Source organism: Phyllopteryx taeniolatus, chromosome 7, assembly GCF_024500385.1.
Source record: "Phyllopteryx taeniolatus isolate TA_2022b chromosome 7, UOR_Ptae_1.2, whole genome shotgun sequence".
Taxonomy (NCBI): domain Eukaryota; kingdom Metazoa; phylum Chordata; class Actinopteri; order Syngnathiformes; family Syngnathidae; genus Phyllopteryx; species Phyllopteryx taeniolatus.
In genome coordinates, this window is record NC_084508.1 from 6,775,477 (window position 1) to 6,800,954 (window position 25,478).

Consider the following 25,478-nt stretch of genomic DNA (forward strand, 5'->3'; position numbering starts at 1 on the left):
TACATTTTTTTTTTTATTTATTTAATTTTTTTTTAAAAAGCCCGGTTGCCATACGACATGCTATATTTGCTTGGCTAAGGAGGAGAAACCAAATTGATGAGGAAACTCCAACTTTCCACTTGTCATTTGTCGGAAAGAACACGAAATTGGGCAAAAAAAAAAAAAAAGGAAAATGCCCCAACAGATGCGCCAACAGATAGCTGTACTTTTACTGCCACGGAGCCAATGTGAACTGATGGTGGCTGGATGTTGGGAAGGTCGGAGTTTCCGGCGCTCACTCAGCGCAAAGCAAAAAAAGCGACCAAGCGACGGCTCGTCATTGGAAAAATGTGTAAATTTGGGCACTCATAAATCCAGCTACACTGCGTATTCAAATTTGATCCCAGCTAAATTTCAACTTCAATTTCGACTTGAACTTCAAAATGGCCTTTTATGTTACCCCAGTTTGTAGCAGCTCTTTAACACAAATAATGCTTGCTAAACAAAGCTAAAATACCGTTATTATTGTCATGCGTGAATTTTCCAGTTGATTGTTTTGCAAAAAAATATAATGACACGCTTTATTTTGTATAAGTTGAGATGTGAAATGATGGTTATTTACTTGCATTCCAGAACAGGAAAAAAACAAGTTTGAGTGGTTGGATATTATGCTTGATTCACTTTTCTGGATAGTCTCTTCCCCTTTTAATGACATCTGATCTGCTAAATATGTTTAGCACTTTATATTAATTAAGCAGGATGTTTTGTTTTGAAATTGACGTTGCTCATTCCAGAGAAATCAAATTGTGTTGCGGCTGTTGTATCTGAATAAATTGTCTTGTTTTCCCCTCTCGCTTTTCCTTCACATTCACTGTGCCCTCCACAGTCGGAAGGTAAGACTTCAACTTTAACCTTTTACTTTCCCCCAAAATCTAATTTCCTCCGACTTTGATCCCAGTGGCATCCCCTGTCCCGCTGTATTCCCGTTGCTTTCTAAATCGGAATACTCTGTTTCTTCTTACAGAAACCATACGCGTGTCAGATCCCCGGTTGCACCAAGCGATACACCGACCCCAGCTCCTTGCGCAAGCACGTCAAGATCCACTCGGCCAAAGAGCAACAGGTGCGTAGAAAGGTAAGATTTTTTTTGGGGGGGGGGGGGGACGACGACGAAATGCAGCATCTCCCTGCACTTCAAACCAGATGGACTTTTATTCAAATATCGGAGAAGTGTGTAATGCACGCTTCGGGAAAAATATGGCGGACACAGGCTATTTCCAGCAGCCACCAAACATCTCGTCAAAATCAATTTCAAGCAATTATTATTGTTTTAGTATTAATTGACATGCTTAAAAGTACATGGAAATGCTTAATTTCTTACTGTTTCCAACTCTCCCTCCTCCCCTCTCGTACAACGGACTATTCCATTCTCTTGCTGCGTACGTTGAACAATTAACAAAGTGGGTTACACAATATTTCTTTTGAACAGTTTTTCAATGTCAGTCTGCAGATTTTGTCTTTTTTCAGTGTCGTCGTTTTTCAATTTGATTTGAATAGGGGCTCTTAATTTTTGACACAGCTGGATGTGGCATATTTAGTTTTAACCTCGCCTACAGGTACATCTCAATAAATCAGATCATGTCAATAGCTTCGTTTAGTTAGCTAGAACTAGAATATTACGTAACAGTCACGAAACAAAGAAAATGATTTTAGGCTGGAATTTGCCCTCTCAAAAATATGTGTTTGACTCCATATGATGTATGAAGTTTTCTACCATATTCTAGTTTATCGAGCTGATGTACCTGTACAAACGACTTGGCCCACGTGTCCGAAAATGGATCAATAAAGTCAATAAAGTCAATAAAGTCAGCCCACCCCTGCCGGAGTGCCATTTCCGGTACATTGCGTTGCTTTCCTGCCCACCAAGTCAAACATCGCATTTTGCACATTATCGCAGTTTAGCCGGAGTAATTTGGCTTTGGCTCGGGCCTGTCTTTCATTTTCGCCACAATAGATCAGGTTTGAGCGCAACTCATTGTGTTCACGGTCAAAGGCACATTCTTCTCCCTGACTGGAAATGAGTAAATAAGAGAGAGAATGGATTCATTGTTGTGGATAGTGGCAGGCCGCGTGATGTGTTCCGTTTGCTGCGGGCTCGTAAAGGGAAACACATGTGCGCTCGTAGCATTCTTAATAAGCCGTAATGCACAATCCCCTCGTGGCCCAGATGTTATGGACAAATGTCAAACACAAGCGCTCTTAACTGCGCGCTCACAGCAAAAGCGCTTTTTGGGAGCGTCGCCGCCGGCTGGAAAGCGTAGCGCCGATTACGCGTGATAAATGTTTCTCAGGGATGACTCCCGGGAGGAGTTGTAGCTTGTGTACACATTTACTCGTTACACTGGGAAATCAACACGGCGGTGACCGTGTCGATGAATGTATTGCCATGACGCTGGTTTTAAAAAGATGCCAGTCGCCGACAAATTTGATTGCTTGGAAGAGTTCTGCGGAGGTATGTTATTGCTCGGGAAGCAAAAAAAAAAGTCGGAACAAAAGGCTGAATGCAATTCTATGCAATAAGAAGACGACTGACACATGCGCCTGATTGGGAGGTTTGGAATGACGGCGATGAATGAAAACATCCCTGAAGTTGACCTTGTGGTGTCCCAGTGATTGACCGCGCCACATTTGATTCGTTTTAAACATATCAGCTCAAGTTAACATCACAAGAGGACGTTGGAAATGGACACAAATGACTCAAGACTCACAGTTTGGGGTTTCTGGGTTAGAATCCCATCCACGTTCCAAAAGCATGCATATTAGTTTCATTGAAGACTCGAAACCACAGGTGTCAAACTCAAGGCCCGGGGGCCAGATCTCGCCCGCGAACGCAAATCACGTGCGTCAACTTCATGTTTCTTGCTCAACTACCAAAATTGTAAATTGTCTTAACCTTTCATAACACTGAGCATTACAAGCCTTTTAATATAAAATGAAGTTCCATTGTTTTCATTAGCGTCTGCTAGGTATTATCCCTTTTGGGTGTAATTGGAATAATGTGAGGCCATTATACATTGATATGGTTTTGCAACAAAAAAGAGTTTGACACCCTTGCTCAAAATTGGCCATAGGTTTGATTGCTAGTGTGAATGATTGTTTGCCTATCTGTGCCCTGTGATTGGCTGGCATCCAGTGCAGCGTGTGCCCAGACTCTCACCCGAAAGTCCGCCGGGATAGGCTCCAGCTCAGCCGCGACTCGAATGAGGACATGCTCGACAGAAAATGGATGGATGCGTGCGCTAACCGCAGCGCAGCGTGGCGTCAACCGACCCATTCATTGTGTGTGTGTGTGTGTGGTACGGGTACGGAGCGCCCCTGTGTCGCAGAGGCTGGCGCCGCACGAGGTGGGCGCTTCGACTGTGCCCCAAATTGAAAAGGAGCTTCACACACTGCATTTTGCTTTTCGCGGCCCAGTCGTGACACACCGCAAGCTTGCCCATATTTGGTATTTGCTACTGGTTGCTAAGCGGCTGGACAGGAAGTAGCCTGGTTCCTTGTCCCTCCGGTTTGGGCGTAAAGTAAGCCGGCGCAGCTCAGCAAATTAGTCTCGGCAAAGTTTGTTCAGAACAACAAGATCAAATCCTAAATATGATGAGCGAGTCAGACATTCTTCTTTTTATGTTTTAATGTTAACAGTGCTGACCTTCCTTTTTCCCCACTTGTCGAATGTTCCAAAGTTACAGAGAACCCTGCCTAGTCGTGGTTTCTCTACACTTCTTTACAAATCGACTTGGCTTTTTTGGGTGCTCTTTCTGCAATGCCCTAAGATGCCACAAGATGGCGGCAAAGCCCAGGCTAATAAGAAAGTAGCAATTATTGTCAAGAAGCTGTTGTTCAAGTGCTACATCTTGACCTTTGGAGGAGCCTGGGTTGTTACTGGAAAATTAGAGTCATAAGTTCATGGTATATTTATGGTTTGGAAATATTAATTGAGGCAATTCTAAACATGACCGCGGGCGGTCGTCAATTTCTGGCACTTTTCCGCTCTAAGCATTGGTTCACTGTATTCATATAATTAATAGCTTTATGATGTTTTACGTATGTTTGACTTGATGTTATATTTATTTATGGCTTGTGTTCAACTTCAAAGATTCAATTTGTATGTTGGGAAGTGTAGGCATAAATACAATGTATTTTGGTTTCGGGTTATGGCGCATTAGTTTGATCTCATTCGCAAGTGAATGCGTGCTTCGCGACTTTTGGTAGCGAGTCGTGCTAAATTGTCGTGAGAGCGTTTCTGCCGTGGAGCACTCCATCGTGGCTCAGTGATTGTGTGTTTTATTAGTTGGCTCACAACAATGTGGGCTTTACAGCACACACGAGACTTTACAAACAATATTTGTTTATAGTATTGGCCGAAAGTATGGACTGATTGTTTGCTTGCGGGGTCTCGCTGACAATGAGAACAACATGGACTATCACAAGCGCACATGAAAGAATGCCAAACCAAGTGCACATTTGCGGCCGTTTGCATGCCTTTGCTGTGGCTGATAAACAGAAAGTCAAGCATGCTGGTACCTCAAATACACACTTCTTAGGACTGCATGTTCAACAGCGGACTCCACCGGTGTATACAACGCAAGGCAGCTGTTCCCTCGGACTCGCGGTTTTTTTCTTTCTAACTTTTTCGCCCATGAGGCATTATAGGCCAACGCTAAGGGCGCCGTGGCCTCCAGGGGGCGCCACGAAATTGGGAAAGCCGGGCTGCATGGAGGGGTCTTAACTGATATGCATGGTTTGGATGTATTAGCCCTACTCGGTCGGTTTTTACATTGGCCTGATCTCTGCTTTTATTATGAGTTGTGTTTGCTGGCTAGCTAATGAAAGTCAACCAAAAATCTTATGGCCTCTTTCTTCTTTTATCTCTCCAATTTTTAGCCTCAGTTGTTTGTTGTGTTACAGCACAAATCATCTAACGCAGCGATTAGAGTTGTATGAGTACCACTAGTGGTACGCTAACTCCCTCTAGTGGTGCATTAAAGAATCACTGCCTTAATACAGTTCAGTTGTATTTACCTTTAAGTTAAAAAAACATTTTTATTCAACTTTTATGCTCAATACATTTTGAGTGCATTCTTCATTCCAGGTGTTTGTATTTGACTATATTCAAGCATAATGTTACAACACGAAATGTCATTTTTAGGAATGAAACCTTTTTATTAACACTTGTAGTGGTACGAAGAGAGCTAAGTTTTTTCGTTTTAGGTGGTACTTGGTGTGAGAACTAGTCGTCTAAAGTAGCTTCATCGTTTTCAACGTGACATCACTGCGAAAGTACGCATTATTATTTGTATGACTACTCCTCGACTTCGCATTCCCACGCCGTAGTCAAATCGCGTGAGTACTTTGTGTGAGTGTCTGTGATGATTTGTGCATTGTTTTCAGCTGCGTCCGTGTCCTCACCTGGAGCAGGACGTGCTGAGCGACTGCGCGTCCGTGGCGCACCTGCAGACCTCGGCTCAGACGCGGCAACTGTACGGCACCGAGGAAGGCTGCGCTCCAGGGCTGAGCCGAGACGCGTTCACAGGTTGGAGCCTCAGCTCGATCCTCGGATGTCATATGTTGTCATTTGGAGGAGGCGGGAGTTCAAAAGCAGATAATCATTTGTCAAAAAGATTGCTTTGAAATTCAATTGCTATAGTAGTTTAGCGTATAGTCGTGACGCGTCGTTACTCGGGGGACCTAGTTTTGGAATTATGGTGGAGCTCTTGACAGTCAACAATAGCCAACCTCAAACTGCAATACGAGCCAGTAAACAGACAGTCAGCAAGTTAGGGTGAGCCAAAATCTTTTTTATGATCATTGTCAAAAACACTGCCTGCTGGCGCACGCAGAATTTTTTCTTTCTTTTTTTGAAAAATTCCGGTGTGCACGCTGGAGCCATTTGATTGTTTTCTGGGGAATTACACCATCACCATCTGAATGGAAATAGTCTTTGCATCCTTACAACAAGAGACAATGTCAACCCTTACCTACTGTTCAGGTTGAGTTTGATATAAAAAAAAAAAAAATACCATAATACTCTCTTTCACTCTGAAATTTGACAGCTGGAAATGACGTTTTTGATCACATGATTGGATTGGGAAAGCTGAAATGGTAGTGATAGGAATCTTGAAATTGTGAAACTGTACATGGCATAAATGTGCGTGCGTCCGAGCGGCGGACGCAATGACGCTCATCAATTCAAAACGACGGGGCGAATATCGTCTCGGTGGTCGAAGCGACAGGTGGCGCTATAACAGGTCGCTGCGCACAGTCGGAGGCCTTAAGAAAGTCATTTCCCAAAGCAGCACCATAACCCGGCGGTCCTTACGCGGCCGCTCGCAAACCTTTTGGCCTGAATCTCCAATTTGAAACCGTAACACATCCTTAAAACCCTCATTTGAAACCCTGACAATGGCTCAAAACCTTAACCCTGACTTGAAACCCTTTTCCTGGCTTGATAACCCCCCCCCCCATCAGCGGGCACTGACACCACTTTGGATTAGGAGGGAGAGAAATGCATTTTGCAGATATTAAAGACAAAGAGCGCTGCCTGCCCCTGTGGGCCTCCCCGTATTTCTGGACACATCTGTCCTTGTTTTGTGCCTGTACGCCATCCAGAATCCCCGATGCGCCTTCTTATTGTTGCTGGAACTCAATGCACCGTTGACAAGTGTGTACGCTCAACATGTCTTTTGTGCGTCCAAAAGGAGACTTTGACTTTTGGCTGTTCACCAGAGCCGACCCTCTGTTCCTGGACGTTGCGCTAAAATCCCCCAAGGATCCACCGAAACGCTAAAAGGTGCGCCGTGGCTTAAGTGTTCCAGGCTGGCACAGGTGGCAAAAGTAGTCTCACTCTCACTCTGCATTTAAATACAAGTAAAGATACAGTACTTGTGTAGAAAAGATTACAGCGGACCCCATCGCACTCGGAAGCTGCGGATTCCGCTATCCGCTGATTTTATTTAATTTTTTCAGTGGTTTCTCCCCCTTTTTTTTTTTTTTTTTTTTTTTCCATTTTTTCGTTTGTTTTTTCTGTTTTGGAGGGAACCAACCCCAAAATATTTAGTGGAGCTTTATCCCCGCTAATTCAAGAATTTCGGGTTAAAAAACCAAAACAAATTCAATGCAATTATAATGGCCGTCAATTATCCGCAGACTATAAAAGTACTGTCTGAAATGTACTTACAGGGGATATAAAAGGTCTACACACGCTTAACCCTGACCTGATCAAAGCACATTTTCCCACATTTGTAGCATCCCTACAGTGAAGCATGATGGCGGCAGCAACATGCCAAACATTGGGGGCTGTTTTTTGTTTGGTTTTTTTTAGCTGGAAGTTACCAGGGCCTTGGACAAAGTGGAAGCAATGATGAATAGCTCCAAATAGTTTTCACTGTTAGCAAAAAAACATCAGGCATCTGCTTGAAAGCAAAAAAAAAAAAAAAAAAAAGAAAAGTCATGAAAAGCCTACTAGAACAACAGAACGTTTTGGGTGGTGAATCAGAGGCACTTTAAATGGTGCCAAGTGTGCGCTAACTCCCATTTGACATGAGTTTGAATGTGATTGGTTCATTCTGAACACAGCCGCATCCCCGCTCATAAAAGGGTGTGCGCACTTGTGCATCCCCATTATTAGCAGTTTATTTTTTGGAATTTTTTTTTTTTTTTTTTTTTTGAGTTGTACAGGTCATAGGTGACAATGGTGGGAAAAGTTCTGAAATGATTTGGTCAACTTCTTTTATATCATAACCTAGCACTGTGTAGACCTTTTATATCCACTCAAAGTACAGAAGCAAAAAGTGAAAATCTGTTTTTGCTGTCACATGTGCAAAAAAAACAAAAAAAAAACATTTAATTGATGACTTGGCACAATGAAAAAAGCTTCAAAAAATAGTTTCCCTCTTTTTTAAAGTCACATAAGGATGGATTTTGTCGGGATAAAATGTCATCTCACGAGAATATTCGAAGATTTCAAGATGAAGTCATCATGTTATGATATTGAAGTCAATGTTTAAGGAAGGAAGTAAGTCATGTTTTAACAAGTGAATTTCCCCAAAAGTATTCTTGTAATATTACACCTTGATGCCTTTATTCCGCAAAAAAAATTCACCTTTTGTTCTAAAAGAAAATGCAAAAATAACTTGATTTAAGCAAGGACTTTATGTGATGACAAGTCACAATGATATCAGAGCTTTTAATTGGTCCAAAGGAGGAGTAACTGGTTTATTGTTTGTTGTATTGCCGTGCCAATCTCCGCATGTATGTAGCTATGCACCTTGTTTTTTTTAACATATGACATACGGTAATAATTTATTGCAAGTTATTTATCAGATATGGTATTGCACAGCGCACGCACTAATCGCGAAAATCTGCAAGTAACTGACGCCCACCCAGAAAGGTTTGTAATTGCCCGTTAAAGTGGTGCTTTAAGATAAGAGCGACCTGACTTAAGACTTTTCGAGAACAAAGCATTGTATAGTGACACTGAACTCAACGTCACAACAAGCATCAGTTTGGCAGATAGTGAAGAATAAAAAAACAAACAAAAAGAGGTATCGTGTTTTTTGCAAGTCCCAGTTGACGTTTACTGTCAAACTAAACATGAAACAAAGGAAATTACACATTATGTATTTCAAACAAAAACAAAGTTTTGCCTAAGAAGAGTCCGTTTAGCTTAATGCTAACAAACAATGCAAAACGCCATACACTGGCTAATAAATAGCATCAGAGTTGCAGTCTTCCGAGCCTTTAAGCAACGGATATTTGTAGACCGATACTATCACAATACTCACAGGCATGTAGTCTTAAATTACTGAGGAGTTTTGACCGTCCCCATGTACAGTGGTGCCTTGAGACATAAGCGTGTTCACGGAAACGTATTCAATTTGTACTGTATTTTGATGACATTTTTTTTTTAAATGTAAGCTATCGTTAGCCTAACAGCAAGTCATTTTGAACACAGTGACACAATCTCAATAGAAAACACCAACGTGCTTGCTAAAAAATGTATGATTTGCTTGGACTGTGTGGATTCTCAGTCATCATGTTAGTTGAATTTGTATTTGTGCTTGTTTCCCGAAAACGTTCCAAAATGACTCGGGCAATGATGCCATTAAGTTATCGATCTGTGCGTTGGCTCCATAAAGATTGCAAAACACTAAACAAAGCGCTTCTTCTTCCTTTCAAACCTTCTGCTGCACATGTAACATTTGAGTTTATTATTCAGTACTAACTACAAGCAGCTGAAAGCTCGCCCCCCGTGGCGGCACAAAAGCCCACCTTCAATTACAAATTGCACACGCACGCAAAAAAAGAGAACATTTCATGCGATCGGACGGAGGTTGTCAAAACAAAAGCCCGGTTGCCGTCAGAAGTCGTTCGGATGTGCCGAAAGACGAGATGCCCGGAGTACGTTTGGCACCTTCCGCCAATTAGCTTTTGTTTGTCTTTCAAGGCTTGTACGCCGTCTCCGGCGCCCACCACCACCGCGGCGCCTCGGCCGAGCTCCTCTCCCCTGCCGCTAATCCCGCCGCCGCCGCCGCCGACCTGCCCTCCCGACAGCACTGCCTGGACCCGGACCTCAACAGCCCGCGTCACCTGTCGCCCATGGCCGCCATGGAGGGCACCAGAGACGGGTGAGTACAGCGGACCCCCGCATATTTACCTATTTGTGGATTTGGAGGGGGGAATCTGCCCTTCGTTATTCGCAGAGAAATTTGCCTTTTCATGATTTGCTGTTGCGTGGATATCCTGAATTGATTTTAATTTTTGTGGTAAATACTGTCTGCAGTAGAAAATAAAGTGCAGAAATGTACAATACAATTTACCACAAATAAATCAATAAATTAAATAAATGAAAATGTTCTCCACATTGATCTGATTGCATATTTCATACATCAAATGAATTATTCAAATTTCGGCTTATCGCGGTCCGGCCCGGTGCGAATAGCGGGGGGGCCCCACACTGTAGTTTAAATTCAACTTTACACTCAGTCCTGATTGTAAAAAAAAAAAAAAAAAAAAAAAAATTCAATATTCCACAAGTCACATGATCCACAGGAAGTTGCGTCATTCAGATCCGCCGGAGACCACGGCTAGGTCAAAAGCAAGTTGACAAATGTAGTTTTCTGTATATTTAATGATGTTCCAACTACGACTGGGGGGCGGGGAATCAGGAATCAGGTTTTCCTACGACATAAATATTTTGTATTTGTGTATTTATCAAATCTTTTGGGGGGTTGAATGTTACGTGGCTATATTTCACGCATTTACTATTTCTAAGCCCAATATTCTGTCGTGTATTTCAGCGCTTCGGGCGGCCGATGTGGTCGGACAGACGTCGCCAACATTCACTTTCGCCCACGAAAAGTTCCGTTTCCATACTACGTTATTTACACACACGAGACGAGTGAGCTAAAAGACTCTGGCAATGCGAAAGCTCTTGATTTAATATGAACTATTATTTCTAAACGGCACAAGTGACTGCATCCTGCGAAAGTAATGGGACACTTGGTCGTTCCACCCACGGGAAGTGAAAATGGATGAAAACGTGGCGTACGTATTTATGCCGGCGTTGCCCAACCTTTATTGAGCCGAGCCACATCTTTTGCATTGGAAAAAGTAAATGGTCCATTCGAAAAAAAGTCCAAAATTAGAAAGCAGAAACTGCTCAAAGGTTAATGTTCTTTAATGTGTTCAAAAGTGGAACTATGAGTGTAACCTTTTTCAAAATCTCGCAAGGTGGTGCTCCAGGTCGTATTTGGAAAAATGTGTCATGTTTGACACTGCGGCAGAATGGCGCTTGACCAGAGAGGAGCCGATCGCAAGCGTCGGAGCTTTTGCAGCTATTTTCCGAACGTAACCAAAATTAGAATCGTGGAAATTTCCAAAAGCAAGAGTCATTGAATGACACATTTTCTCCCACCGATGTAATGGCGGAGCTGTGCATATCATACCGTCGCGCTGGAGAAGGTGAGCGTACCGAGAGCGTCGTCATGATTGTACAACTTGATAAATGTATGATAATATTATGAGGGTCACAACTTTGTTTTCCATCGATTTCTCATCCTCATTCCCGGCGGAATGCAGGGCGAACCCGTTTGGAGGATAAACCCCTCGGCCCTGCTGACAAAAACCTCTTTGGCCTTTCTTCCTGGAAATGAGTTCGCATATCCCCTCCACGGGGACGAGGGGCCGGGCTGGTCACCGCGAGGTCGTCGTGACACATCACTTGCTCTATTTCTGGCACCCGACTCGGTGTTCATAATGTCCCCCAACAGCCTCGGAGCGATGAGCAAACCTCTCCTCGCTGGAAGTGATTCATGTCTTTAATGAGAGCGAACTGTCAAAGCGGCGTGCGTGGGGGGGCGGGGTGGGGGGTCATCTATTCGCTAAACATTCTTACATCAGGACCGGCGGTCCCCTGTGAGGACGCCGACTCGGCAAGTGCTGTGCCAAAGAAGCCCATTGTGCAATGTGCTTGGAGCAACATGTCATTTACACCTCGTTTGCTCCGTACAAGAACAAACAAGCAGCCGTGGCCGATCATCAATCTCCGCGTCCGAGAGACCCAACGCCCGCCGGGGTACGTTCGACGGGAAATCCGATGTATTGGCACTTCCCGGGGAGAGATCCCATCCGGCTTGTTATGAAGGTTTTGTTGAAGCGGAGCTTGCAAGAGTGCAAATGTGGAATCGGGCACATTTTCCCTGAAATCTGTTTGAAAGTCTGACCCAGGCTTGAGAAGCTCATTTGGAACCCGGAGCCCGTCTAGAAATGCTCATCCACGGATGAAACCCTAGCTTAAAACCCTAAACCTGCCTTGAAACTTGACTCTGAAAACGTCTTCGTGGCTTGAAACCCTTCTTTGAAATCCTAACTCAGCCTTAAAACCCGTTCGAACCCCTGCGTGCGTGAAACCCTAACTTGAAACCCTAAATTTGCCAATCCTAATCCAGCCTTGAAATCTTAGTTTGAAACCCTAACCCACAGGTGTCAAGGGTCCTTCTTCTCCGTTGATCATTCCTGACGCACTTTCGTCTCGTGCGCTAGCCACACTACAATCATTACTCTCTCGATCAGTTTCCATTACATGTGAGATGATTTATTTTGAATGCTCCCGCTGAACACTGATCACCAACATGCTCGATTGGTGCTGTATGTCGGGTCCTAACAAACCCATTTTACTGAATCTGCTCCGTGCGGAAAGTCACACGATCGAGCCCGGAATAGCGTATTGCTGACTTCCTGTTTATGCCGTGCCAATGAGCATGACGACAGTTTGATGATGTGATTGTTTAAAGCTGAACTTACTCAAATGTGGTTTTCTTGATGGCTGGTGTCTTTGCACAACAGTCAGAAACACGTATATCATTTATTGATGCAAACATGAGACATGTAAACACGAATGAAGCCTCAACATCAAATATTGTCCTGTCTGGTGGCTCGTTCTAATAAGACGTAGACGTTTAAAGTCCCAACGGTTGCTTCGTTACGGTCGGTCCCCTTCGCCATTCATCCGGACCGGATGGAAGCGCTTAGACCCGTTTTGCCGAATGCGGAACTAGGTCGGACTTATACCGGATAGAGTTGAAGTCTGTCTACGAAAATGCTCAGGGTCACAATATCGCGGCATCGCGCCTACCGCGGGTGGATCTGCGACGCGTTTCCGCGCTGACCGAGGGTTCACTGTACTTCCATTTCGCTAACGACGGAGCGTTTGATTTCTGTGTTTCAAGGCCGGGCCGCACAGTCCGCTGCCAAAGTCAACACGAGCGGTGCGCTTGTTTTTCCCAAACGGCTTAGCGGGACGTTAAACATTCGGACCGAATGATCAAGCCGCGCGCGGTGTGGCGGCCTCTGACCTCACAGCTTAAATGTGTTTACCCTGACTCAAACGGCCCATTTAGAGTCACCGGACTTTGCGTCACTTTCCCGCCGCTAATATTAAAATATGCCAGTTGAAATCGGTTTGCGGAGGGTTTAGCGAGCGTGCGAACGTCTATCGGCGCTCCCGGAGAGACGGGTGGTAAGTGTTGTCGTTGACTGCCGCGTGTTGATATTGGGGCCCCTGTGCAAATGTTAGCGTGAGGCGTTTTGATAGCGCAGCAGTGATGATTGACACGGGCTAATTGAATTAGAGTGGCAAACGGCCGTGCATTAAGAGATCCTACTGTGAGGCGCTGGCAGGCTTCATGGCTGTCCGTTTGTCCATCCGTCTTCCACACATTCTCCAGTCGCAAAATAGTTTTCATTTTTTTGCGCTGCTCACTTAACTACGTTGGCAGTAGGAAATATCGAAAAAGGTCTTTGCGTTTTGGAAAAAGGACATTTCCATTCCATTGCAATGAATGGAAATAGAAACACCCTGCCTTGAAACCCGAATTCGACACCCCAACAATCTTGAAACCCTATTTTGAAACTCTACCCTTGGTTTTCAATACTAATTTGACATCCCATCTTGAAACCATAACCCAGGCTTTAAACCTGATCTTGAAACACCAATTTGAAACCCTAACCCAGTTTTAAACCGTACTTTCAAACCCCCTACTTTGAAACCCTGAATCTGTCTCGAAACCCTACTTTGAACCACTATCCCTGTCTTGAAACCATAATTTGAAAACCTTGCCCCTTGTTTGAAACCTTAACACTGGCTTTAAACCCTAAACCTTATCTGAAACTGTAATTTAAAAGTCTGTCATAAAACCCTAGCCCTGGTCTGAAACGCGAACCCTTATTTGCAACCCTAACCAGGGCTTAAAAACCCTAATTTACAACCTTGAAATTTGTTTGAAACCCTCACCCTGGCTTGAAATCCCAATTTGAAACCTTACCGCTTCTTTGAAACCCAAACCCGAGTTTGAAGCAATTCTGAACACAAACGTAAGCGCAAACATTAGCGCTGACCAACATGAACGGTGACCTGGCCGGTCCACAAATTCATTCAATTCGTGAATTGACGATGCGGTCGTCACAGATTACGGCCTTTACGGCGCAAAGTCTACGTGAAGCGTTTTGCCGTCAAGACGGCTCGTGATTAAGATCGTTGTTTATCGCAAGCCTCACGGAATGTTTTATTTGTCAAGAAAATATGGCTTCGCTCTTCCTTCGGAGCCTTAAGCGCTGGCATCGCTCGCGCTCAGCTTTTAGCCGGGATGTTTCTCGTTCTGCTAACCAGAACCAGAAGCGTTCCCAGCGATCCCAGTCATCCATCGCGGGAGAACTAAGAAGTTGGAAGCCTCACTCCCGAGCGGGACAACGAGAGGCAGGCGAAAAACAGAGAGGAGACTCGGGCGCTGTCCGTTGACGCCGCGGCTCACCGTATCTGCGGAATTCGAGGAAATATCGCTCGGCCGCCGACCGCCAAGGAAAAACGCAGTCCGGTATATTCGCTACAATTCACCAGCAGACATTTTCGTAATGTTTGTAAATAAATGGCCGTGGATATAAGAAGTCAAAGCACCCCTGTACAAATGACTTTGTGATATAAAAAAATTGGACCACGATAAATCATTTCAAATCATTTCAAAACTTTTTACAATACTGTGACCAAAAACCTGGACAACTCAACTGAAAAAAAAACTGAAATGATTTGTCTGATTAACCCAAAATACATTTGAGATGTTCTAGTAGGATATATGGATCTAGGTTTCCCTTGCCCGGACACGGGTCACCGGGGCTTCCCTCTGGAGTCAGGCCTGGAGGTGGGGCTCGAAGGCGAGCGCCTGCACCCACGGGGGCACAACCCGAAAAGGTAACGTGGGTTCCCCTTCCCCTGGGCTCACCACCTGTGGGAGGGCCCATAGGGGTCGGGTGCAGTGCGAGCCGGGCGGTGGCCGAAGGCGGGGACCTCGGCGATCCGATCCCCGGCGACAGAAGCTGGCTCTAGGGACGTGGGATGTCACCTCTCTGGCAGGGAAGGAGCCCGAGCTGGTGTGTGAGGTTGAGAAGTTCCAACTAGATCTAGTCGGGCTCGCCTCCACACACGGCTTGGGCTCTGGTACCAGTCCTCTCGAGAGGGGTTGGACTCTTTTCCACTCTGGAGGAGTTGCCCACGGTGAGAGGCGCCGAGTCGGTGTGGGAATACTTATTGCCCCCGGGCTCGGCGCCTGTACGTTGGGGTTCACCTCGGTGGACGAGAGGGTAGTCTCCCTCCGCCTTCGGGTGGGGGGACGGGTCCTGCCTGTTGTTTGTGCCAAATGCACCAAACAGCAGTTCAGAGTACCCACCCTTTTTGAAGTCCTTGGAGGGGGTCCTGGAGAGCGCTCCCGCTGGGGACTCCATCGTTCTGCTGGGGGACTTCAATGCTCACGTGGGCAATGACAGTGAGACCTGGAAGGGCGTGATTGGGAGGAACGGCCCCCCCAGATCAGAACCCGAGCGAGTTCTGTTATTGGACTTCTGTGCTCACCACGGATTGTCCATAGCGAACACCATGTTCAAGCATAAGGGTGTCCACACGTGCACTTGGCACCAGGACACCCTAGGTCGCCGTTCGATGATCAACTTTGTGGTCGTGTCGTCGGACTTGCGGCCGCATGTCTTGGAAACTCGGGTGAAAAGAGGGGCGGAGCTGTCAACCGATTACCACCTGGTGGTGAGTTGGCTCCGATGGTGGGGGAAGATGCCAGTCCGACATGGCAGGTCCAAACGTATTGTGAGGTTCTGCTGGGAACGTCTGGCAGAATCCTGTCAGAAGGAGTTTCAACTCCCACCTCCGGCAGAACTTTACCCATGTCCTGGGGGAGGCGGGGGACATTGAGTCCGAGTGGACCATGCTCCGCACCTCTATTGCCGAGGCGGCCGACTGGAGGTGTGGCCGTAAGGTGGTCGGTGCCTGTCGTGGCGGCAATCCCCGAACCCGTTGGTGGACACCGGCGGTGAGGGATGCCGTCAAGCTGAAGAAGGAGTCCTATCGGGCCTTTTTGGCCTGTGGGACTCCTGAGGCAGCAGATGGGTACCGGCTGGCCAAGCGGAATGCGGCTTTGGTGGTCGCTGAGGCAAAAACCCGGGCGTGGGAGGAGTTCGGTGAGGCCAAGGAGAACGACTTCCGGGGCGGCTTCAAGGAAATTCTGGTCCACCATCCGGCGTCTCAGGAGGGGGAAGCAGTGCACCATCAACACTGTGTATAGTGGGGTTGGGGCGCTGCTGACCTCGTCTCGGGACGTTGTGAGCCGGTGGGGAGAACACTTCGAAGACCTCCTCAATTCCACCGACACGCCTTCCCATGAGGAAGCAGAGTCTGGGTTCTCTGAGGCGGGTTCTCCTATCTCTGGGGTTGAGGTCACCGAGGTGGTTAAAAAGCTCCTCGGTGGCAAGGCCCCGGGGGTGGATGAGATTTACCCGGAGTTCCTAAAGGCTCTGAATGTTGTGGGGCTGTCCTGGTTGACACGCCTCTGCAACATTGCATGGACATCGGGGACAGTGCCTCTGGATTGGCAAACTGGGGTGGTGGGGACCGGAGGGTGTGTTCCAACTACAGGGGGATCACACTCCTCAGCCTCCCTGGTAAGGTCTATTCAGGGGTGCTGGAGAGGAGGGTCCGTCGAGAAGTCGAATCTCAGATTCAGGAGGAGCAGTGTGGTTTTCGTCCTGCCTGTGGAACAGTGGACCAGCTCTACACCCTCGGCAGGGTCCTCGAGGGTGCATGGGAGTTCGCCCAACCAGTCTACATGTGTTTTGTGGACTTGGAGAAGGCGTTCGATCGTGTCCCTCGGGGGGGGGGGTCCTATGGGGGGTGCTTCGGGAGTGTGGAGTACTGAACCACCAGGAGCAGTACGCAGCCCAGTGTGAAACGGCTGGGATGAAATTCAGCACCTCCAAATCTGAGACCGTGGTCCTCAGTCGGATAAGGGTGGAGTGCCCTCTCCGGGTCGGGGATGAGATCATGCCCCAAGTGGAGGAGTTCAAGTATCTTGGGGTCCTGTTCACGAGTGAGGGAAGAATGGAACGGGAGATCGACAGGCGAATCGGTGCGGCGTCTGCAGTGATGCGGACTTTGTATCGACCCGTTGTGGTAAAGAAGGAGCCGAGCCGAAAGGCGGAGCTCTCGATTTACCGGTCGATCTACATTCATACCCTCACCTACGGTCGCAAGCTGCGAAAGAACGAGATCCCGAATACAAGCGGCCGAAATGAGTTTCCTCCGCAGGGTGTCCGGCCTCTCCCTTAGAGAGAGTGTGAGAAGCTGGGTCATCCGGGAGGATCTCAGAGTAGAGCCGCTGCTCCTCCGCATTGAGAGGAGCCAGATGAGGTGGATCGGGCATCTGTTTAGGATGCCTCCCGGACGCCTCCCTGGTGAAGTGTTCCGGGCACGTCCCACCGGGAGGAGACCCCGGGGACGACCCAGGACACGCTGGAGAGACTACGTCTCTCGGCCCGCCTGGGAACGCCTCGGGATCCCCTCGGAAGAGCTAGAGGAAGTGGCTGGGGAGAGGGAAGTCTGGGCTTCCTTGCTGAGGCTGCTGCCCCCGTGACCTGACCTTGGATAAGCGGAAGACAATGGATGGATGGATGTTCTAGTAGGCTTTTCCTGACCAGCCAAGCCTGAAGATTTTGTGGAAACACTGACTGCTTTTTGGAACTGTTCATAATTCCATCCACCTTTACAAAGGTCCAAGTTCCAGCTGAAAAAGAAACAAACTTTTTTTTTCGGAAACACACACTTTGTTACATTTTCTGCTTTACTTCAATAGACATTGAGCTGCTCCTTCTGGTATGCGCATCTTGACCACATGTGGGCAGTGTGACGCAGACATGCAAATACACGTGAAGGAGACGGTCAAACTTGCTTAGTAAGCTGCAGTTGTATTCGTCATTCCTTGCAGAGGATCAAGAATTGAAGCCTGTGAGCATTGTTGTATCATCTGTCTACGTGTGGTGGTCCACTGTTTGTCTTCAAATACCCGCTGCTCAAAGGCACGGTGTCACAACTCGGCATTCACTCGTCAGTAATCCCAGCTCACCTTGCGTCGCAGGAGATCAATTCCCAGGGAGAGATTCATGTGGCGCATGAAAGATTCCCCTCATTCCAGCAGGGCAAAGTGGAGGGGGTGATGATGATGATGATGATGAAGATGAGGAGGAGGAGGAGGAGGGTGGTGGCGGCGGGCAGCTGGCAGTGATTAGCTTAGGATTCACTTGAGCTTGCACATAGAGGCAGCTTGTGAAAATATGACGAGTGGAACTGTTTCCCGAGTCGGTGCTGACAGCGGCTCCCGCGGGGTCGCCGGCGGCCGCGCGAACCCGGCTGACGCTAACCGACGGCCCGGACCGACACCGGGTGCCACGCAACATCGCTGGCTTTCCCGTGCGTGGGCACCGAGCGCAAGTCGGCCTCAAGTGGACGGCCGCACGATGAAGTGTCAAACAAATCCTCGGTTTCCTGAATAGTCGCTTTCATTTCCTGCACAACAGTCGTACGAGGGGGAACATTTCACTTTTTAGAAAGTCCTACACGCCCTTACTAAATTGATTAATTGATTGATAATAACAAAAAAAAAAAAAAGTTTCATTTTGAACAGGCGTTACGAAAAATGCAACTCAATTTTATTTCTTGATCACTTGAAAAACAACCGCACCTGAAATGCGGTATTTACATGACAAGACACCTGTAATATTTGTTGTATTAATTTAACCACGTTTACCTAAAATTGGCCAATAAAAATGTATTGGTTCATTTTGTAAAATTTCTCATTTCATAATTTGTTAATTTATTTTGAACAATTTTTCATATGCATTTATAATTGGTTGATCATTCTAGTTATGTTAATTTAAAAATAATTATTTTACTAATTCTCACATTTTGTAGCATTAATTGAGCAGTTTTTTTCCCTATTGTTTTGTAAGAATATATTTGTTCATTTACCGAACTAAATAATGTGTTAATGGAGTTATCATAAATAATAAAATAAAAATATTTGTTAAAATTATGTACATTAAAATATTTTTTAATTACTGAATTCATTCAATTGTATTCAAAAAATGAGAATGAGCATGAATTATTTTCTTATTAAAATAATGCATTTTACTCATTTTACATTTTTACTCATCTATGAATGATCTGGCCCACCAATGTTTGCCCGCCCCCTTGTATAGTACGCTGATAAAATGGTATCGGGTGTCGTAGTATCAGAGTACAAGTACAAACGTAAAGTATCGGTGCGTGCCTTATTAAAAGAAATTATATTCCCAAAATGATGCCACAATCACGTTTTTATGGCAAAACCCCTTTTATTTGCGCTTCCTACGTAACTAAATGCTTTTTGTCACGCATTTTTGTTCAATATTTGTAAAATGTGCTCATGTTTCCCCCATTAGATGACCTCAACGTAAAGTCTTGCACGTAAGTTTAGGAAGCATTAGAAATAAGGGCAATCCAAAAACCGTGCTCCTCAAGGATGAGTTTTCTGGATATTCGCGGCAGAAATAAACCCCGAATTCAGCCGTCTGCTTCTATTAACCCAAATGTAGAATAAATCAAGTGTTGTCAGCTTTAGGCTTGTTGGTTAAACGTCATTTACTCGACCGGCCTCTCTTGCCATCACGCACGGGTCACGGAGGAGGCCCGGGACCTCGGGGGGCCCCGTCGGGCGGGACCCCTGTCGACGTCGCGCCCCGTTTAGCGGCTCTGCCGAGCGTGCGCCGCTTCGGCGACAGTAGAACAGCGGCAGCAGTTGATGTGCTGCATTCCACATCTGCGCACGCTAAGTAGCTGTTGAATATTTAGGGGGAGCTGACGTGCCAGCTGTCCTTTTATTAAAGGCAGCTACACTGTTAACGTACAGCCAGCTGAGTGCTGCGCGCTCTGGCTTTCTCTGCTACCTTCATTTACAACTTATATTCATATATTTGTTTCATGGAATTGTATCAATTTATTCATGACATTTTGCTGCTTACAGTATCTGAATGTTTTTTTTGTCCAATCAGATTTCAGCCTCTATGTGTTGACATGTCAATCTAATCCGCCGCAGCCGTTCACTATCAGCCGAAGTGAAACGTCGACTTTGCAATTGTGCCTGGAGACGCGAGTGCCGATTTTCCGGATAGGAGCAGTCGCTTGGACCATTTTGTATTTATTTTTTGCTTTGACTTGCGAGGAAAGATTTGAGATTTGACAAGCGCTGTATCGTGGCTGTGAACTCAGTTAGTGAACAGTTCTTTAAAAAAAAAAAAGAAGCTTCAAGGTGTTTTATGAAGTTTAATGTCAAACTAAACATAGAACAAAGTGAATCGCATGCTGTGTATTTACAACCCCAATTCCAATCAAGTTGGGACGTTGTGTTAAACATAAATAAAAACAGAATACAATGATTGGTAAGTCATGTTCAACCTATATTTAATTGAATGCACTACAAAGACAAGATATTTAATGTTCAAACTGATAAACTTTATTGTTTTTACCAAAAATAATCATGAACTTAGAATTTGATGGCTGCAACACATTCCAAAAAAGCTGGGACAGGTGGCAAAAAAGACTGAGAAAGTTGAGGAATGCTCATCAAACACGTGTTTGCAACATCCCACAGGTGAACCGGCTCATTGGGAACAGGTGGGTGCCATGATTGGCTAGAAAAGGAGCTTCCCTGAATTGCTCAGTCATTTACAAGCAAAGATGGGGGCGAGGGTCACCTCTTTGTCAACAAGTGCGGGAGAAAATAGTCCAACAGTTTAAGGACAATGTTCCTCAACGTACAATTGCAAGGAATTGAGGGATTGCATCATCTACGGTCCATAATATCATCAAAAGGTTCAAAGAATCTGGAGAAATCACCAACATTGAATGCCGGTGACCTTCGATCCCTCAGGCGGCGCTGCATCAAAAACCGACATCAATGTGTACAGGATATCACCACATGGGCTCAGGAACACTTCAGAAAACCAATGGCAGTAAATACAGTTCGGCGCTACATCCGTAAGTGCAACTTGAAACTCTACCATGCAAAGCAAAAGCCATTTATCAACAACACCCAGAAACGCCGCCGGCTTCTCTGGGCCCGAGCTCATCTAAGATGGACTCATGCCAAGTGGAAAAGTGTTCTGTGGTTCGACGAGTCCACATTTCAAATAGTTTTTGGAAATTGTGGACGTCGTGTCCTCCGGGCCAAAGAGGAAAAGAACCATCCGGACTGTTATGGACGCAAAGTTCAAAAGCCAGCATCTGTGATGGTATGGGGCTGTGTTAGTGCCAATGGCATGGGTAACTTACACATCTGTGAAGGCACCATTCATGCTGAAAGGTACATACAGGTTTTGGAGAAACATATGCTGCCATCCAAGCATCTTTTTCATGGACGCCCCTGCTTATTTCAGCAAGACAATGCCAAACCACATTCTGCATGTGTTACAACAGCGTGGCTTCGTAGTAAAAGAGTGCGGGTACTAGACTGGCCTGCCTGCAGTCCAGGCCTGTCTCCCATTGAAACTGTGTGGCGCATTATGAAGCGTAAAATACGACAACGAAGACCCCGGACTGTTGAACAGCTGAAGCTGTACATCGAGCAAGAATGGGAAAGAATTCCACCTACAAAGCTTCAACAATTAGTGTCCTCAGTTTATTGAATGTTGTTGAAAGAAAAGGTGACGTAACGAAGTGGTAAACATGAGCCTGCCTGTCCCAGCTTTTTGGGAACGTGTTGCAGCCATCAAATCCTAAGTTCATGATTATTTGCTAAAAACAATCAAGTTCATCAGTTTGAACATTAAATAGCTTGTCTTTGTCGTGTATTCAAATAAATATAGGGTGCACATGATTTGAAAATCACTGTATTCTCTCTTTATTTATGTTTAACACAATGTCCTAGCTTCATTGGTATTGGGGTTGTAAAACAATTTCATAGATTTGCTTCAAGAAAATCTGACGAAATTTGCAAAACGCCATAGATGGGCGTTAATAGCATCAGTGTCGCGTTGTTGCAAACGGATGTTTGCACACAAATGGTGGCGTAACACAGGCAGACAGATTATATATGTAACAATACTCACAGCCTTATGTGCTTCATCCTCTATAAACATTACTAATATTACTGCATCTTACTGACAAGCTATGACCGTCTATGTAATATGTATATCCTATCTATGTTTTATATATATATACAATGTCCACTAACTTTAATCCCAAAAAAGTGGCAAAAATGTTTATTACATTCTTTTTAATAGAATGAATTTCAAACCCCTTTTGTTGGGGCTTTTGTGGGGGGGCCGGAACAGATGAATGCAATTTCAATTCATTTCAATGGGGAAAGATGATTTGAGATACAAGTGTCGAGCGAGGTCAAAGAACGAATTAATCTCGTATCCCAAGGCACCACTGTATTAAATTGAAATGATCATTATCAAGATCTAGAGCAGAGTTGCCGTTTCCTGATGTTAAAATCCAGTTTCCAACATAAGAAACAAAATAAACATGTTGTACATTCCTTGGTTTTACCACCTGAAAAAAGAAAAAAAGAAAACATGATGTCATCGAGCTACTTTCATATTCCCTTTGCGGTAAATACTTTACAGCTCCGGCTTGGATAAACACCATTTGGTGTGTGTTTTCAATGACAACGCGGATGTCGAGCTGCCGCTGACGCAGCGCAGACTCGTGTCGTGTGGGGCCCAAAGCTTCTGCACAAGCTCACCCGAAAGCACCGCGGGGTGCGTTCGGGTGCCTGACAAGTGACCGTGGCACAATCAGCCGCTCGGGTGTCGATATCGGGACGCTCCACTCGTGTTTTCTTTATTTCGAAAACTACGGTAAACCTTTTCATTATGTTTGTAAACAATAGACAATAAAGTTGTGGTACTTTGTTTACAGCGGGGGCCTTGACAAACGAGTTGAATTCATATTTTAGCACTCTATAATATTGTATTTTATAAAAGGAGACAGTAACGACATATTTAAACGTAGAGAATTAAACGGTCTTTGCTTCAATTGAATGGACATTGTGCCTTGGCCACCAGGGGGCAGTATAATACAGATATACATGGAGACGGTCACAACGCCGACGTAAGCTGCAGTAATATTCGTCGTATTTCACAGAGGATAAAGAATATATGCCTGTGAGTATTGTTATATTAGATTTCTACATAAAATATCCTTTCTCTCAAGGCTCAGAACTACCAACACTATTTGTTCGCCCATCTTTGGTGTTTTGTATTGTAAAATGACTTTCCTAAGGCAGAATGAAGTTTTTTTTTTTGTTTGTTTTTTAAATACTGGAAACTTCAACTGGTACTGACAATACAGTTTGGAGTCTCTCAGTTTTTGTTGAATTGTCTGGCGAACCGCTGCTTGATGCAACAGTCGATCAACCGAGTACACTCTGAACTGTTGGCCAGCCAATCGCAGGGCACAAAGGGAAAAACAACCATTCGCACCTCGGGACAATTCAGTCTTCAATTAAGCTACCACGCATGTTTTGGGAATGTTGGAGGAAACCGGAGCACCTGGAGAAAACGCACACAGGCGTGGCGAGAACATGCAAACTCAACACGGCCCGGATGTGAACCCACGACCTCTGAACCTCTGACCTCTGCAGATGTGCAGAGTTGTCTTCATCTAAACGGGCCCACATTTAAGGGCTTAAATTGCTTAATGATTGAATTCCAATGTATAGCACATAAATGTGAAATACAAATTGTACCCAAGTCGGTTAAATGCAAATGTATTGTATTTAAACGTTAAATACGACTGAGCTCCACTGAAAAAATGCTTTAAGCCACTGTAACATTATGTGCAGTTTTTAGATTTAATTTGGAGATTTTTGTCACGTACGTACCACACGTTGAAAATCACAATGAAAGAGATTTTTTGAAATGAATCCAAAACATTTCCCATGACAGCGCTCGCTCACACGCTGCTCGTGACGTTTCTCTCGAACGCGTGTTTGTTGACTTTAGAGCACAGAACGTGTTTCCACACGTCTCGTCCTCCGTGGCGAGCGAGCCTGCGTGGAGGTCCGCTCCGGCTCCGCTTGGGACGCCAAGACGTCGTTTACTAAGTTCAAGTCCAGAGATGATGGATTGATATTGGAAGACAACATCTGTGTGCGTGTGTGTGTCCTCCAGGGTGTCAGGTCCGCTCCTCTCTCCGGGGATGAAGGGAACCGGCACCCCCCCGCCCCCCCCCTCCCCTCCTCCTCCTCCTCCTCCTCCTCCTCCCCCCGCGTTGGACAAGCATCACGTCCAAGCTCAGCACAAGCCCTTCTCTCACTATCACCACCAGCAGCAGACTCCAAATAACGGTAAGACCGACGACCACCGCCGCTTTGAACACGGAGCGCCACCGGACACTTCATTAGGGACACCGCCACAAACAAATGCAAGCGTCCGCTTTTGTTTTCATTGACGCATTGTTGTTGGTCGGCATTTCTCTTTTTTCATGATATGGCCATTGTCCCATAGTGTTTGAAGATATGACAGCGCACCAAAACAGTTCTTTCCCAATAATAAGAAAAGCATGAACACACCGAAATAACGATGTAAGTATGCGACAAAAAGCACTGAATTAAATGTTCAAATTGTGCATAGTCTTATCGTGGCTTAAAGTTGTTTTGTTTGTTTTTGTTCTATAATCCAGTACGGCATATTTGTTAAGTACAGTTCCACTGTAGTTAACTTTAAGTACAAATCATTTGCACTTGATTATTATTATTTTTTTTTAGAAGCTGAAAAATCATGGTTTCAAAGCATCATTATTATAAATGAATGTACATGATTCTTTGATACACAGCAAAAACCAAAATCATAACTACAAAGCATTAAAACCTAATACCTCTATATTTCTATATCCTTAATTAAATCATTGAAAAATAAAAACAGATAAAATTGTTCCTGAAATAAAAGACTATTGAATTTGTCGAAAGCACACACATTATATATATATATATATATATATATATATATGACAAGCCGATCCTATTTGGAAATGCTGACTCTTGGTCTGTGTATTTTGAAGTACAGATAGCGGGAAAACCACGATGCCGGAAGCTCGAATTAGCCGAGAAAACAGCGGGCAGCGTGTCGCGCGGTTCTCGGAGAACACGGCGAGCCGGGCCGTCGCCCCCGTCGCGCTTTAAACACTGTTTTCCTTGCACACGTCAACACGCGGACGCTCCCGTCGCCGCTTTGTGGTCACGCTGCCGAGACACGTTCCGGGAACGGTTGCCCGGCCGTTATTGTGACTCCTGTGGTCCGTATGGAACCAAAACACGGACCAAGGCAAAGACTAACTTAAGACTTAACAATGGCGTCTAGAATAGGATTTCTCAAACTTTTTGGGGCGTGGAGGAAAAAAAGTCACAATGTTGTATCATTTACAAGAACAAAGGCGTATTTTTGTTGGGATAAAAAGTTCTAATCTTATGAGTTAAAATTGTCCGAGATAAAGTTGTAATCAAGTGAACCTCTGCAAATTCGCAGATCGCAGTTGCTGAAAAATGCACCGAAGCCAATATTGCTTTGCCGGCATC

The 25,478-nt window shown here is 45.3% G+C and overlaps 1 protein-coding gene and 1 long non-coding RNA gene across 5 annotated transcripts in view; one reads left to right on the plus strand and one right to left on the minus strand.

Moving 5' to 3' along the window:
* The window catches only part of LOC133481281 (uncharacterized), a 100,806-nt gene that overhangs the window by 72,626 nt on the left and 2,702 nt on the right, over positions 1-25,478 (plus strand). For 2 of the 4 annotated variants that reach the window (XM_061780448.1, XM_061780450.1), the window contains exons 6-9: positions 1,004-1,114; positions 5,425-5,566; positions 9,479-9,659; positions 24,076-24,251. In XM_061780448.1, the coding sequence (XP_061636432.1) occupies positions 1,004-1,114; positions 5,425-5,566; positions 9,479-9,659; positions 24,076-24,251 (610 nt within the window). The remainder of the gene's footprint in view (positions 1-1,003; positions 1,115-5,424; positions 5,567-9,478; positions 9,660-24,075; positions 24,252-25,478) is intronic. The other 2 variants (XM_061780449.1, XM_061780451.1) reach the window with 2 other exon arrangements.
* LOC133481285 (uncharacterized) overlaps positions 1-25,478 on the minus strand; it is a 46,854-nt gene that overhangs the window by 20,596 nt on the left and 780 nt on the right. The window contains exon 2 of the long non-coding RNA XR_009789505.1: positions 5,443-5,586. This is a non-coding gene — a long non-coding RNA (uncharacterized LOC133481285). The remainder of the gene's footprint in view (positions 1-5,442; positions 5,587-25,478) is intronic.